At 43.5% G+C, this 14958-nt stretch overlaps 1 protein-coding gene across 1 annotated transcript; it reads left to right on the forward strand.

Moving 5' to 3' along the window:
• The first annotated feature begins 1909 nt into the window (after nucleotides 1-1909).
• raver1 (ribonucleoprotein, PTB-binding 1) lies at nucleotides 1910-13799 on the forward strand. The gene is made up of 14 exons (XM_061845286.1): nucleotides 1910-2307; nucleotides 3233-3299; nucleotides 6906-7375; nucleotides 8645-8836; nucleotides 8975-9095; nucleotides 9162-9262; nucleotides 9920-9998; nucleotides 10091-10263; nucleotides 10614-10695; nucleotides 10773-10897; nucleotides 11377-11448; nucleotides 11539-11661; nucleotides 11864-11929; nucleotides 13519-13799. Exons 1-14 carry the CDS (start codon nucleotides 1990-1992, stop codon nucleotides 13663-13665), a joined length of 2136 nt encoding a protein of 711 aa, XP_061701270.1. The 5' UTR covers nucleotides 1910-1989; the 3' UTR covers nucleotides 13666-13799.
• Nucleotides 13800-14958: the final 1159 nt, after the last annotated feature.

Consider the following 14958-nt stretch of genomic DNA (forward strand, 5'->3'; position numbering starts at 1 on the left):
TTGGCATAATGAGGCTGCTGGATTCTTAACAAGCAGGAAAACGACACTGTATAATACATCCATCCATCCATTTTCTTTGCTGCTTATCCTCACAAGGGTGGTGGGAAGTGCTGGAGCCTATAAGAGCTGTCAATGGGCAGAAGGCGGGATACACCCTGAACTGGTTGCCAGCCAATCACAGGGCACATAGAGACAAACACTCACAATCACACCTACGGGCAATTTAGAGTGTCCAATTACTGTTGCATGTTTTTGGGATGTGGGAGGAAACCGGAGTGCCCACCCAGAGAAAACTCACGCAGACACTGGGAGAACATGCAACATGCTCCACACAGGCGTGATTGTACCCGGGACCTCAGAACGGTGAGGCCAACGCTTTACCAGGTACACCACGCTGACGCCCCTGTAGAATACATTTTTCAGATAAAAATACCCCTTATTACTCATACAGCGACTTAATATTTACCATCTTTATTTTTGTCACATCTTTTTAGGATTGTTTTGTACTCAACTATTCAAAACACACACACGTTAATGCACACAATTCAACATGCAGCTTAAAATGTGTAAAATTAAAATAAAATTGATTATTATTAAGACCTTTGCGACAAATTGTGCTTAAGTGTAGAAACCGCACTATGACAATGTGTAAAGGTTGAAAGGCGTATGCTAAATTGATTGTCATTCTAATTTTTTTGTAATAAAGCTATTTTTTTTTTCATAATAAAGTTACATCTGCTTCGAACAATCTACGCCAGGGCTCAGCAACCTTTTTGAGGCTGAGGGCTACTTCGTGAGCACCGATCGTATGAAGGGCTACGTGACCTGTTTGCGGCAAATTTCAGACTCGGTTCATTACATGTACATAAAATATTTTTGTTTTAATTTATTGTAGTAAATGACATTGTAGGTATTTTAAAAATTTATTTGACGTAAGCAAGTCAGGTTCAGAATTCAAAGCACTAATAATAGTAACAATTTGTGGCCTATGGAACATACCTCGCGGGCGCTTATATGGTCCTCGCGGGCATCGCGTTGGTGACCCCTGATCTAAGCAATTAAGCCACCGCAATCGATAAACCTAGTAAAAAGTACCTAAAAATAGTTATCAAAATCTGTATTGTAATTTAAAAAAATCCAACATAAAATATGAATGCAGACAGCTGATTATATGGCATAAGTCTGCTAGGATGAAGGGCAAAGGTCATAAAACAGTGGTGAGGCCAATAAATGAAGATGTTGGGATTCTCTCTGGGAGTGAGCAGGCTGGAGAGCGAGAGGAAGACTGAAGAGAAGGTTGATGAGAGAAGACATGAGGTTCAGTTGGTGTTGGAGAGGAAGTTGCAGGAGGTGGGTCGACATGGAAAAAGATGACGCGCTATGGCGACCCCTATAAACATCAGTATGAAACAAGGTATGTTTGTTTATTTTTTTATGAAAAAAAAAAAACCCAACAAAAAACGACGACCACAAAAGAAAATAGGAGCAAAGTACAAAAACTAAAGTAACAAAAACAAACGGAGCCCCTTTTCATTCAAGGTCAATGTCACCAAGGGATTGCAGCATATAAACACTTTTCTATTGTTCAAATTGAGCACAAATTCTATTCAAGAACTATTTGAAAGGGATTTGGAGACTGTAAATTATCAAAGCCGATTAGTAGTATAAGATAGATGACAAAGAACTAGATTTATTTATTAATCATAAAAATGTAATGATAACCTTTAAACCAGCTGTGAAAGAATCTCCCAATTTTTCCATACTGTATATTGATAATAATAATAAAAAAAAAAGAAAATCTGCTTTCACCGTCACATTGTGTCATTTCCGGTTTGGGCTGGAGTCGCAAAAACACCCGGAGCCCCACCCACTCAGCGTCACACACCTCTGAGCCAATCAGAGGCGGCGTTGGGCTCATGTGTGTATTGTTTAAACTGCTCAAATGTGACTGGCTTTTCCAGAGCCATCAAAACTTTCACCAAGCGAGCGATGGCGGCTGTCGTGTCTGGAAGCGCAAACGCCAAAGAAGAACGCACAGACACAGCGCTCGGCTTCGTCCCCCGTCCGCTCCACAAAAACCACGACCTCGAAAACCGGAGGCCCGGAGAGAGCCGCTGGCAGGCGGAACTCGAAGCCGGCGAGGAGGTCCCGACCCCGGGACGCGAGGGTCAGGAGCGGGCGGCCGACGGAGACTTGATACCGCTGAGCCCCCAAGAGATTCAGAGCCGCTTGGAGAGAACTCGACGGGAGTTTTACAACCGCAGGAAGATCATCATCAAAAATCTGCCGTCTGACGTCAGCAATCAGGTAGGGGGCGAAAACTTGATTGACAGGGGTCGTTCGGCTAACGTTAGCCTCGCCCTGCCATGCTACTTTTTGTTAGCCCCCCCCCCATTAACCACAACAGTAGCCCATTAACGTTAATTATCAGCCCCTGTGCTCACATTAAACCTCCCGCTTCAACCTACTCACGGTACAGTACGAGCAAAGTAAGCGGTTGTCATTTTATACTTTTTAAACTGTTTTGTCTTCACTCAAACTCCAGCCGCTCACTTAACTGTCAAGTGCGGCCTCAGCCGTCATTCGGGCCTCGCCAACGTCCACACTGAGGGTTGGAATTACTTCCACGGTTGTCAGACACAATTGAGGATTAGTCACACTTTACACGCGTGTATTTATTCGTCGCCCGTTGGGCAAAAGTCCAATAAAATCACGTCATCTTATCTGATAAAACTCATGATGCCATTTTTAGACCCCCCCCCCCCATTTTGGAACGTGCCTGACCCGTGAGGAACGGCGGGGCCTGCGGGCGATACCATTGTTCAGGGGAAAAACTGGGGTGGGTGGTAGTAGTTGGTGGGGTTTCGAGATGCGAGTTGCGTGCGTACAAAACGCTTCAGAATGTGCTCGACAGCATCGCCGCTCGTTTGTGAGTGGACAAACGCAGCGTAGAACATTTTTTTTTTTTTACCCCCCCTCCCCTCAACAAAGAGTCAGTCATTGGCCTTGGTACACCCATCACCCCCCTCCCAACTACCCGCAGGTGCACTTTTCCTGCTTGTTATCCACTGATGATGATGAAGTAAAATGGCCACCAACTTCCATTAGAAAGTCATTTACGAGTGTGTGTGGTTATTTAATTTTCAGCATCTATATATATATATATATATATATTATATATATTCATATTCCTTCATATGTAAATTGATTATTTTTATTCTTTCTGTTCCAGGAGGTCCATGAGCTGCTGGGCAATTATGACTTGAAATACTGCTTTGTAGACAAATACAAGGGCACAGGTAGGTTATATTATGCATTATGATGGAAGAAAATCTATATATTTTTAAATGTAAAGTAGCTCATTTTAATAAACAACTGACCTCAAAGTCAGCCGGGATGTTTCCCCAGTTCACCTGTGACACAAATGAGGATAACATGAGCGGTGATATGGGAAGTGGATGGATGAATAATTCAAGAGTAATTATTTTAACATTTGTACTGCATTATTAATGTAATACTTAATCAATCTGGTACATGCGGGATACCCCGTTTACCAAACCCAGGAAACGGGTTAGTGGTGGCACTCACGAGCATGACTGCATTGTGATACAGGGCTCAACATTAACGATCGCCCGAAAAGCATCTTCGGGAACGCAAGTGTACGGCACGATTGCCTGGCCAGGCAAGTGGGAATTTTCACAGAAATATCATAATTTTGCATTTATTAAAAAAAAATATTGTCTGAGTCAATAGTTTTGATAATTCACAGCCGACATCACATGAAACAATGTGACAACAACTGCTTAACATACGAATTTCTGATTCGCCAGAGCTCGACTGGACACGCCTTCTTCTATGGCGTAATGGCCGCCTCGTGCTTTGGTCAAGAATAGTGTAACATCTGAAATAAGAAAGTCCGACGTAGTTGTTACATTTTTTTTTTTTTTTTTTTTTTAAATACAAATGAAAAGTGCCTTCATCGATGGCAATAATATTTTGACATGACACAATTAGTCATTAGTATATATTGCGATGAAAAGGCGACGCAAAAAAGGGAAAACCCGCTGGCATATTGTTGAAGGCTGCATCTGGTCAGTGTTGTAAACAAATCCACGTGTATGAAATTACACACTGATTGGCAATTCATAGTTCTTATGGACTTGTGCTGAGGAAGATGATTTGCTAGATTTCCTTTTTTTTATTCATTTTATTTGTTAGTCATTTATTGTGCCAACCCTTTACCATATTTTTAAACATTTGAATTTTTTCCTCACCTGGATGCCATAAACGATGCAATAAATGAGAACAAAACCTATAATAATTTTTATGTTACATCATATAAAAAGGGTTCGCAGGCGGCCCTAAAAGCCCCTAAATTTTCAAAGGTGCATTTAGGGGCTCCTAAAAGTCCTTAAAATCCGCGAAAACCGGTCAAGCCCCTAAAAAGGCCTTAAATTAAAAAAAAAAATCAAAGGGGGGACCTCTACCGCCAAAATTCGCCCTAAAAAATAAATTAATCTTTTATTTAAAAAAAAAAAAAAAATAGCGATCCGTCTGGCGTCCAAATCAGCTGGGAATTGTCAACGGAAGTCACCGTGTTGAGAACTAGTCGCCATCTTGTCTTGTTTGTTTCCGTGAGTAGGCATTTCACTTCGTCTTCGTTACGACGTAGCGTAGTTCTTTCATCGATCCAACTTGTATCACGGGGAAGTGCATTTTTCAAGAAGCTTGGGTTGAAAGTAAGGCGTTTGGGAGCTGGGTTCGTCGAGATCCAAAAGATCGGCACATGTTTTACTGCCATCTGTGCAAGCAGAGTTACCATCTTGAAAAGATGGGCGTCAAAGCGCTGGAGTCGCACCGGAAAAACAGGAGACGCGCTGACTTGGCGAAGACTCTCTCATCTTCCGTTGGTATGAATCTGTTTCTAAAATATCAAGATAGTGAAGCATCAACTTCAGGCAGTGGTACTAGCAGTGCATGCGCACTAGGGATCGCAAAAAAACGCTTACTTTCATAACCGGTTTTAACCGAACAGCTGTAGCAAAAAAAAAACGGTATCATAGTGGTGTTTACATAATTCACCCGCGGGACCTCGAGTTGGGGTGCGGGGTTCCGCACGGACTGTTTCTGTTGTTGCTCTTCCGGAGTGACGAGTTCACAGAGTCCCCCCCCCCCCCGTTATGCGAGTAGTGTTTTGATGTCTGCCGATAAAACAAGTTTACTCCCATACTTTGGAGCGTTTCCTCGATGCCATGTTTGATGTTTCTTTGATTTAACTGAATGTTCTTTTGAGTCCAACTTTACTCTAACAGCGAAACTTGAAAGAAGTGGAAATGATGTTGAAAAAATAGCGCAATGTGGAGTACTGGAACCGGAAGAAATGATTGGACATTTTAACCGATCTCGAAAGTCCGATTTCGGTTTAAAAAAAGAAAACCGGTTATAACCGGTTGCGATCCCTAATGCGCACCTATAGTTGTCCAGCCAGAAGTCAGGCTTTATGAAAGTAGTTCAATACACGAAGATGGACTCGTTAAAGGCAGAGATGGTGTTGACTTTAAAAGTGATCTGCAGCCATTACAGTTACAAATCTTGTGAAAATAATTTGAAAGTGTTTGCAGTCATGTTCCCAGACAGTGACATTGCTAAAAACTACCACTGTGGGGAAAGGAAGACTTCGTACCTGGCTACATTTGGCATCGCTGCCCACTTTTCATCTCTACTGCCTCAAAGCCAGAATAGAGACGGACATATCAATGCTTATTGAGAAAGCTGACAGGCTGTGGGAGGAGGCAGAAGAAAAGAGGAATCTGAGGTTTATCACCAAGGCCAATGCACTCAGAGGCAGAGCAAAGGACAAGAGAGCCACTTTGGCACCTCTGCAGCAACAAATAGAGGAGGCACTGGGTAGGCTCAAGGAGCTAGAGTAGGGGTGCTGAAACAGACATCAGTAGAAGACATTTGTGTATATAGTTGCAATTGTAGTTAGAATCTGTTTTTCTGTATACTGTTATGTGAAGACGTTGACAATGGTCATATCAATGAGAACTACCACAAGGGGCGACAGGTGATCACTGTCACAGGTACTGAGGTACTGGAACATTTGATGAACCAAGAACGGTTGATGGCACCATTGGGTGAGTCTTTTTTTCCTTACTCTTGATTTCCCACAATGGCCCTAAGTTTTTCGTGTCGGCCCTAAATTTTTTCCGTGTCAGCCCCTAAGAATGCCCCTAAAAAGCCCTTAAATTTTTTTGGTCAGACTGAGTATGAAGCCTGGATGTTGCCCAACCGTTTGCCATATATTTTTTTTAAAATTCACTCATTTGTTAAGACATAATTTAGTATTTAGTCATTTTATTTGTCAGTCATTTGTTATTGTGCCAAACCTTAATCATATTTTTTTAAATTTAGATTTGTTTTTATTTATTTTTTGTCACAAAGATGCAATAAACGATAACCTATATTTTATGTGTAGGCCAACATTTTTCCATATTTTTTAAAATTCACTCATTTAAGACATTAGTATTTAGTCATTTGTTATTGTGCCAAACTTTTACCATATTTTTTTAAATTTAGATTTGTCTTTATTTTATTATTTTGTCACATGGATGCAATAAACGATAACAAAACCTATAATATATTTTATATAATGTAGGGATTATCAACAGTTGCCATAAAAGCCTATAATCTTTGTTGAAAGCTATGGCACGTGGGCTTTCGGATGGGGTAAGTAGCTGCAAAAGTTAATGTTGAGCCCCGTGATGCCATGACCGTTTGAAGGCAAACTTGTGAAAATGTTTTCATCTCGTCATTGGATGGTGAAAGGGAAAAAAATGACGAATTAGAAATTATAATTATTAGCTGTTTTTCCACTCTCATTTTGTCATCCGTCGCCCATGCAGCCTTCGTGACGCTCCTCAACGGTGAGCAGGCGCAGAGCGCCATCAAAGAGTTCCACCAGCATGTTCTCCGCGACCGGGACATCTCGGTGCAGCTGCAGCCCACCGACGCCCTGCTGTGCATCGCCAACCTGCCGCGCTCCTTCACCCAGCAGCAGTTCGAAGAGCTGGTGCGTCCTTTCGGCAATCTGGAGCGCTGCTTCCTGGTGTACCGGGCGTCCAGCGGCCGTTCCAAAGGCTATGGCTTCGTGGAGTACATGAAGAAGGACTCGGCGGCCCGGGCCAAGTCGGAGCTGCTCGGGAAGCAGCTGGGCTCGCGAATGCTCTACGTGCACTGGACTGAGGTGGGCTCGCTCACGTACCCGCTGCTGCACTCCAAGTGTCTCTGTGTGGATCGCCTGCCTCAGAGTGTTCTGACCGCCCAAGACCTCCGTAATGCGCTGGCCGATGCCCACCCTCCAGTTTTCTGTCAGGTCAGACTCTCCATCCAACAAGGCATCTGGAGCCCCTTCTAAACATTTTTTGATCAGTTTCTACCCAGACATATTTGGACAGTGACCCATGTCCTTTCTTTGATATTCATGTGCACGTGTGTGTCGGTTTGGCACCTCACATTATATAATAGAGCCGCGGTTCTCGAACACAATCCGTGCTAGAAGGCATTTCGAAAACAGATTTGTTCGAAAACTGAATCAACTGCCACCCGCAGTCTGTTATTTGCGGGTTTTTTCAGCAGGGTGGGAATTCACAATAGGGTTGACCGCGCGTGGTCTGTTATTTACAGGTTTTGTTTGGGGCGTTCGCGTCCCAATTTTCGTTCAAAAACAGAAGCAAAAAAAATCTCGAAATTTTCGTTGGAGAACCAAGGCTGTACTGTACGTGGTATACATTGAATCGAGAGCTGCTACTATTTCTTCTAATCATTCGGATATAATTTTTGTGTTCTGAGAACTCCGCGAAGACCCGAAATCGAACGGAAGGTCAATGCTTCAGTCTTGGTTTATGTATGATTCACATCAATTGCAGTGTATAGAATGCAAAAGTTATTCAAAAGTCAGTCATTGAGCAGTATTTCCAGACCTACCTCCCATGGAAGTTAAACATTCCAGAAATGTGTTCCAATGTCAGGCATTGTTGTTCCTTTGTGCCCACAGTTTAACCTTTAGGGCAATAGCGCCACCTGCTGTCTTGGCATGCACTTCATGACCTGCTATTGAATTTGGCATGGACAGAATAAAAAAATTTGACCTGGTGGATGAGGATGTTGGGGGGGGAATAGATGGGTCATCTCTCACTGCCATTCACCTTTAGCCCAGATTGCATGTGGACAACCCTAGCAGTGCCGGTTTCCATGGTGATGATCACCTGACATCCCCAGGTGGTGTCATTCGGCAGATGTTTCTGGAACGACAGTGCACGACTCTTTAGGGGACATGCGTGGTTGCGCTTATTCTGGTTCCTTTTCGAAGTTATTGGAATGTTTGAAAAATGTTTTTTAAATATCAAATACGCTTTCTTTTTTTCACATTTGTAGCTACTGAGGCACTCACGTGTTCATACGCTGGGCCTTTGTGTTTCGGCAGGCGGTGTTTCATTGTGCTTGTGACAAAGCTGAACAAGGGCAAGACTGAGTCACTACTTTTTCCCCCACCATTTTAACAAATGAGGGAGAGCTGTTGCTCGTAGATTTATTTCTTAGTTTTTTTTTTTCGTTGTTGTTGTTTGTTTTTGTTTTTCTGCAGTTGGCTCAGGGACAAGACGGAAGTTTCCGGCGCTTTGCGGTGCTGGAGTTCGCCACAGCCGACATGGCCGAGGAGGCTCAGCAGTTGTCAGACGGCAGGTTGGTGGGCGGCACGCACATCAGGACATCCTTCTGCGCCCCCGGCCCGCCCGGCCGGAGCATGCTTGCTGCTCTGATTGCGGCCCAGACCATGGTAAGTGCTCCACACGCTGGTTGACTTCCAATTTATTCACAATGAGAGTTTCTCCTATAAAGTAGGAACATATAATCTTTTATCGATTTGTACATACAAAGGTTTTGATGTCCATGTGCTCACTGTCAACCCACCCAGGCTGTGAACAGGGGCAAGGGTCTCCTCCCGGACCCCACTGCCATGCAGATCCTCTCGGGCCTCAACAACCCGGCCGCCCTCCAGATGCTGCTCAACCCGCTGTCGCAGGGTCCCAAACAAGGTGACGAGCACGTCGTCCTCGTTTGTCATTTTGTCTCGCCACACCTGACGCCCTAACCCACTGCAGGTCTCCTCGGGGCAGCCCCCGCTATGCCGCTGCTCGCCAACCCCGCCCTCCCTGCCATGCTGCTCCAGTTGCTGCTTCAGAATCAGGCGAAAGCCCAGCAGGTGCCCGCCGCCTCCCACCCGAAACCTCTCCACCCTTGAATAGTCAAGACTATTTTGATTTATCCTTACTACATACTCTTTCCATCTTCTCCTTCCCACTTTCGCCATCAGCAAGCCTTTCTGGGAAATCCTCTTCTTTGGGCTCAGGTCCTGCACAGTCACGAAGGCCCTCTAGTGCCCTGTGTGAGTGCTAACTGTGTTTGTGCCTGACCGTGTGAAGTGCTTTTCTTCCTGTTTGCACCCAAAACATCATGTAACAAACTTGCATTCACCTGACACTTTATTTGGTACGCTTGCACCCTTTAATGAGTTCAAAGCAATAGCTGTAGCAAAAATCATTATTAGAAAGCTTTCTACAATGCTACGTCTACAATTACTTGACTTAGTCGATCTAAATAAGCATAGTTTTTTTTTTTCAAGGCTTTTTAAAAATTTTTTTAAATTTGGCAACTTTATCTGGTTGAGCGGTGAGTGCATTTTCTTCCTACCTTGATGCTGTGGCTTTTTAGTTGTTGGTGAATCTTGCACACGTTGAACTACTGTGTGTAATTGTTTTCTTTTTGCTTGGTGTGCGAATTGAGTGCTTTTACCAGCCCTGTCGTGCTGTGACCTTCCCGTGGCACTCAACCTCCGCCCTCTCTCTCGTCTGCCCGGCAGGCAGGACTCGTGGCGGAGAATCCTCTGGCCCCTCTTCCAGTCCAGCAGGGAATCCATCTGCTCGGAGAGCTTCCCCAAGGTCTGAGCCTACCCTAATGTGACCCCCGTGGATTAATTTCTGAAATGGAAAATGTCTGCGTGAGTTTTCATTGCCTTGTCTTTCTGTCGCAGGTGGTGTAGTTTCTGGTCTTGACCCGCTGGCCCCATTAAAACCGGCGTCTCTGAGCAGAGCGATGGCAAGGGATCAGGAGTCTCCCAGCTTCCCGCAGACTCCCGCTCTGCAGGGTCTTTCTGTCCCGCTGCTGGCCGGACTGATGGGGCCAGACGGCCTCGCGGCGCAGACGGTGAGGCCCCGCTGCACCGCACCCCACGACACCTCACAGCTCATTTGGCTTTTAATCTTCCGTAATTCCCTCTATATTTATGCACAGTATCATTAAAATGGAAAATGACCATCTAGCCGTCTTTGATGCAACATTAAAAAATTTATTAGTCTGGATTAGATGTGTTGTTAAAAAAAAAAGGTCTGGCACAATTCAATGTTTTCTCTAAAATAGAAGAAAAGTGGTGGAAATGCATTTTTCACATACAATAATGCGTGGTCATATGGAATTGTCAATTAAATTTTTTTTTTAACAGTAATAGTTATTTTATTCAGGAATGTTTTAAACATTAAATGGATTCTTCTCCCCAGGTCTCCATCCTCGGAGACCCAAACAAAGATGTGACTCCTCCGCATAGTTCATTTCTCTCTGTCAACAACGGGTTTCCTTCAGGTGAATATCCCTCATCTGCCCCAGTGCTTGTTTCGGAGTTCAATGTCTCGTTTCTGGACTTTTTTTTCCTCCTCCAGGAGCCAACTGCAGACCTCACCCATACAGGAAGAGACCCACGCTAAGTAATGTGTCCAACCAGCACTCCAGCTACAACCTGCGCTACCAGGACTCCTACAATGCTGAGTATCCTCCTCTTCACCAGGTAAGCATGTCTTCCGTCTTGAGCCAAGCATCTTTACACTGCCTATTTCTAATAGACTACAGAAATGAGACTGTTTTAGGTGGCTGACTAAGGAACCCACACAATATACTTCTTGGCCATAGCAAGTCAGCCGTTAGTAGGGGTGGTAAAAGAATGTTTGCCTGGCTATGCATGTTTTTGGATACCGCAACTGTGAAGCCACGCATTAACTATGTTGAAATCTACATTTCCCTAAATGCTTTATAGTAAAGGGCATGGAAGGTTCAAATCATTTCATCCAATATCCCCAGTCTATCTCAGTGGATTAATACAGTATGTATTTTATCCAATTTGAGCAAATAGCTGTGCAATCTAACACGGTAAATCCAATTGAGCATGTCGTTGCACTTATCGATCTATTTCGACATGCTCCATCTTAGGACATTTTCTACAGCCACTTAATCGTGAGCAGAGTTCCTCAATGTGATGTTTGTTGTCAGGATCACCTGCCGCACTTGTACGAGGAGCAGGAGAATCGCCACATGGTGGACTTGACAAGCTTTGGACGGCAGGTAGCACCACACCTAATTATCCGAATGAGATGAAATAGATATTTCCTTGGCAGCAGTGTGATTGTATCCCTCCCCCCCCGGTACCTATAGGCCTCTCCTCCATCAGACTTGAGCCAGCACCACTTCACTTACCCGCCCAGCACGCCCCCGTCCTCGTATTTCAGCTCGGACGCCTCCGCTAATGGCTGCCTGCCTTCCAGCCAGCTCAACAGGGTATGTCTAAATCTGATGTCACCTTTTTTTTTTTTTTTTTTGCCTTCTCTTTAATGCAGCACTATTGATTTTCAATTGTCAGCGGGCAAAGGGGGTGGGGTGGGGTGACGCTGTAACAAAGAATATGGCCATTTTCAATCACTACTGCGCATTTTTGAGTTTTAAACCACTACACGGTGAAAAGAGTTTGCTTTGTCTTCAGGCTGTGGGGATGCCTCCTGTGAGCCACACCTCTGGCTACCCTCCAGGACTTGTCAACATGATGAAGGTAACTCCTTTAAACAAAATATCTGAATAATAGAAGAGCACACACAGACATCTGTATTGGCTAAAAAATAATAATAAAATATGATGTAATCATTTTTTTTTTTTTTAACATTTCAAAATGAGGCCACCCAACCACTAGGGATTGCAATCAAGTGTGCTTCAGACAGCCCGGTGAATGAGAAGGGTGACGCTAGGAAGTGTGGGAAATGTAAGCACATGTATTCATAAGATGAGAAATTTTTAAAAAATCCTTGCATACCTAAGCTGAAATACCTCAATTTCTCAAATAATGTGCACATTTTTCCAACAATATTTTCAACAAGTTAATAGAGCGCATTATATTTAGGTATGGATTAAAAATAAAAAATACAATCACATTGCATAGTCGTATACAGGTACATAGAGTGGTAAAAAATGTATGCATATACATTTCGATATGGTATTCAATGTCTTATGTTGCACATTTATATATATATATATATATATTACGTTAATGTGCACCCCCAACCTGAACTCCTCAGGGAGCTTGCATTTTACGAGTGTTAGCGTAGCATGCATGTTGCTACTGCACCATAAACCAGAAAAGACTACCCATGAGTGTTAACTATAACTAAGACAAATAATGTCATCTACAACGGCTAGTTGTGCAGCTGCTTTTAAAAGAAATGTCATCACTTGTGCCGATGACGCTGCCAACCCGGAAGTCGCACCGCAGTCCGAAATGACAGCTCGCCTCAATGGCTTCAGGTGGGTATCAAAATACGAACTTCATGGGGAGGAAAAAATGGGAGTGCGCACACAATTGAAATAGTTACTTTTTAAAAAATTGTGTCCATTACGCTCGTTTCTGCATCGTTTGAGCTTTTGATAGCCACCTGACGCCATAGTGAAAGATGGTACAGATTGTTTGGTTTTTTTTTTTTTTCCTGTTCTGACAATTACTGGGACCGGGACAAGCGTGTCCTGTGGCCTGTCCCGAGATTATATTATCGCTACATCGGCACATGCAGAATTATTATTAACGATTGTTGTATGGACAGTTTTTTGAAAAACAAAAGTACAAACTTAAAATATAAATACAGAGCATTCCTAATATTCTGAGTATATGGGTTGCGCATTGTACATTGGTAGAAGGGTATTCCAGATTTTTTTTTTTTTTTTAAGTTCTACTTTGGGGGTGTGCATTATACATCAGGACGCATTATACTTGAGAAATTACAGTACGTTAGTCTTGGCATAAACAAAACAAATGCTAAGGTTAAAACTTGCTTAAATGTGATCGTGCCAGTCGTGCGTGGGGGAAATGTTTACATTAGCGGTGGAAAATTTCCTGAATTTGAAGCTTTTTTTTAATGTTGACAACAACAAAAATTTCCGTGCCCCCAACCCTTTAACAAGGCATCCTTAGCACCAAGAAAATGACTGCTTCGGGAGCTCTCCCCCCACCCCCCTCCAACTTTGCGTCTAACACAAAACCCTGAGAAGGCGAGATATTGCTAATAAAGCATCCCGCAGTCAATTTTAATTGGAAGACGTTATTCGTGCCATCAACTGTCTCCTTGAACGCCTCCCTTCCCAACCCCAATCTAGACTCCCATCGGGAGCCACAAGCGCGTCTTCTCCCGCCTCATCCCACCTCCGGAGCCCAGCCCCGAGGGCGGCTACGTGGGCCAGCATTCTCAGGGCCTGGGCGGCCATTACGCAGACTCCTACCTGAAGCGCAAGCGCATCTTCTAGAAGGGAAAAACAAAAGAACACAAAATGGCGCCGCGGGAAGCCAGGATGTGATGGAATCTCCTCCTCGGACCGGCAGTCCTTCCAAATGTCTCCTGTCGGAATTCTTGGTGGTTTTTTTTTTTTTTTTTTTTTTTTTTTTTTTTTTCCCCCGCTCCCCTGTTTTTGTTTGTGTATATAATTTTAGTGTGCTAATTTTTTTTTTTTTTTTTTTAATTTTATTTTTTAAAAATACCCCTTTCAAATTCTTGTTGGTGGTAGTTTACCATGTTTACCAGCAGGGACTTTACAAAGTTAAGCTAATTAAGTCACATTTTTCTTTTTTCTTTTTTTTTTTTTCTGTGTGGTGTGTATGCAGATAGTTTGGCCAGTATTATGATTGTCACAGAAGTGATTTGTTTTTCCACACATTTCAGACAAAGGGATGCCTTCATTGTGAGTGAGTGTATACCACCGGACTCGTGTCGTGTTGCTTCATCACCCCCAACTCCCCCACCCCACCTATTATTTCGTGGTGTCTCCTTTACTACCCTCCACCTGACACGGGTTCCTTTTTCAGAACTGGTTAAAAGAAAAAAGATTCCCCAGGTTTTTCCACCACGTCATTTTCTTGTCCTTTTAATCGGCACCCCCCTGGAGTTCTCGTTTAGTTTTTCCCCCTCCCTTTCCACGAGTTCAGTATATGTGAAACGCACTGATCATGATGTGCATCTTGTTTTGTCGGTAAGGTTTTACTTGTTAGAAGTCCACACATAGTTAAATGGTTCCTCTGGCAGTTCAAACAATGCACCACGTTTTGCGATCCTTTTGTGTATATAAATATTTTTTAAACTTATTTTACTTCAAGTGGGAAGTTTTGACTTTGAAGAACCCATTACCTCCTCGCAAGAAGACGACCGAATATCGTGAGCCTTGACGCCGTTCCTGCCCAGTGTTGGCCGTTACCACTTCTGTCTTTCATTTGCTGTGTAAATAGTTTGATACCTTTCTCTCTCTCTCTCTCTCTCTGTGCTCCTCAACCAGAACTTTGCAGCATGTTGTTGTTTATAGACCGAGAGACGCGGGCCAAAACTCTTGGTCAGTCATTTCCATTGACGTGATTGTAACTGCTCTCCCTCTTCCACGGTGACCTCGGTAGTTTGTGTGAGAGAGAGAGAGGAGAAGTAAATGTTATTTAAACTCACTCTGATGTCACTTCATATTTTGGGGGGGGGGGGGGGGGTTAACGCTTAATCCCATAGTCCTATAATCTTAATCTATGTAAACTTTTGGCTTTAAAGATGAAGTCAAAAATGC

The sequence above is a fragment of the Syngnathoides biaculeatus genome, chromosome 16 (genome assembly GCF_019802595.1).
Source record: "Syngnathoides biaculeatus isolate LvHL_M chromosome 16, ASM1980259v1, whole genome shotgun sequence".
NCBI classification, from domain to species: Eukaryota; Metazoa; Chordata; class Actinopteri; order Syngnathiformes; family Syngnathidae; genus Syngnathoides; species Syngnathoides biaculeatus.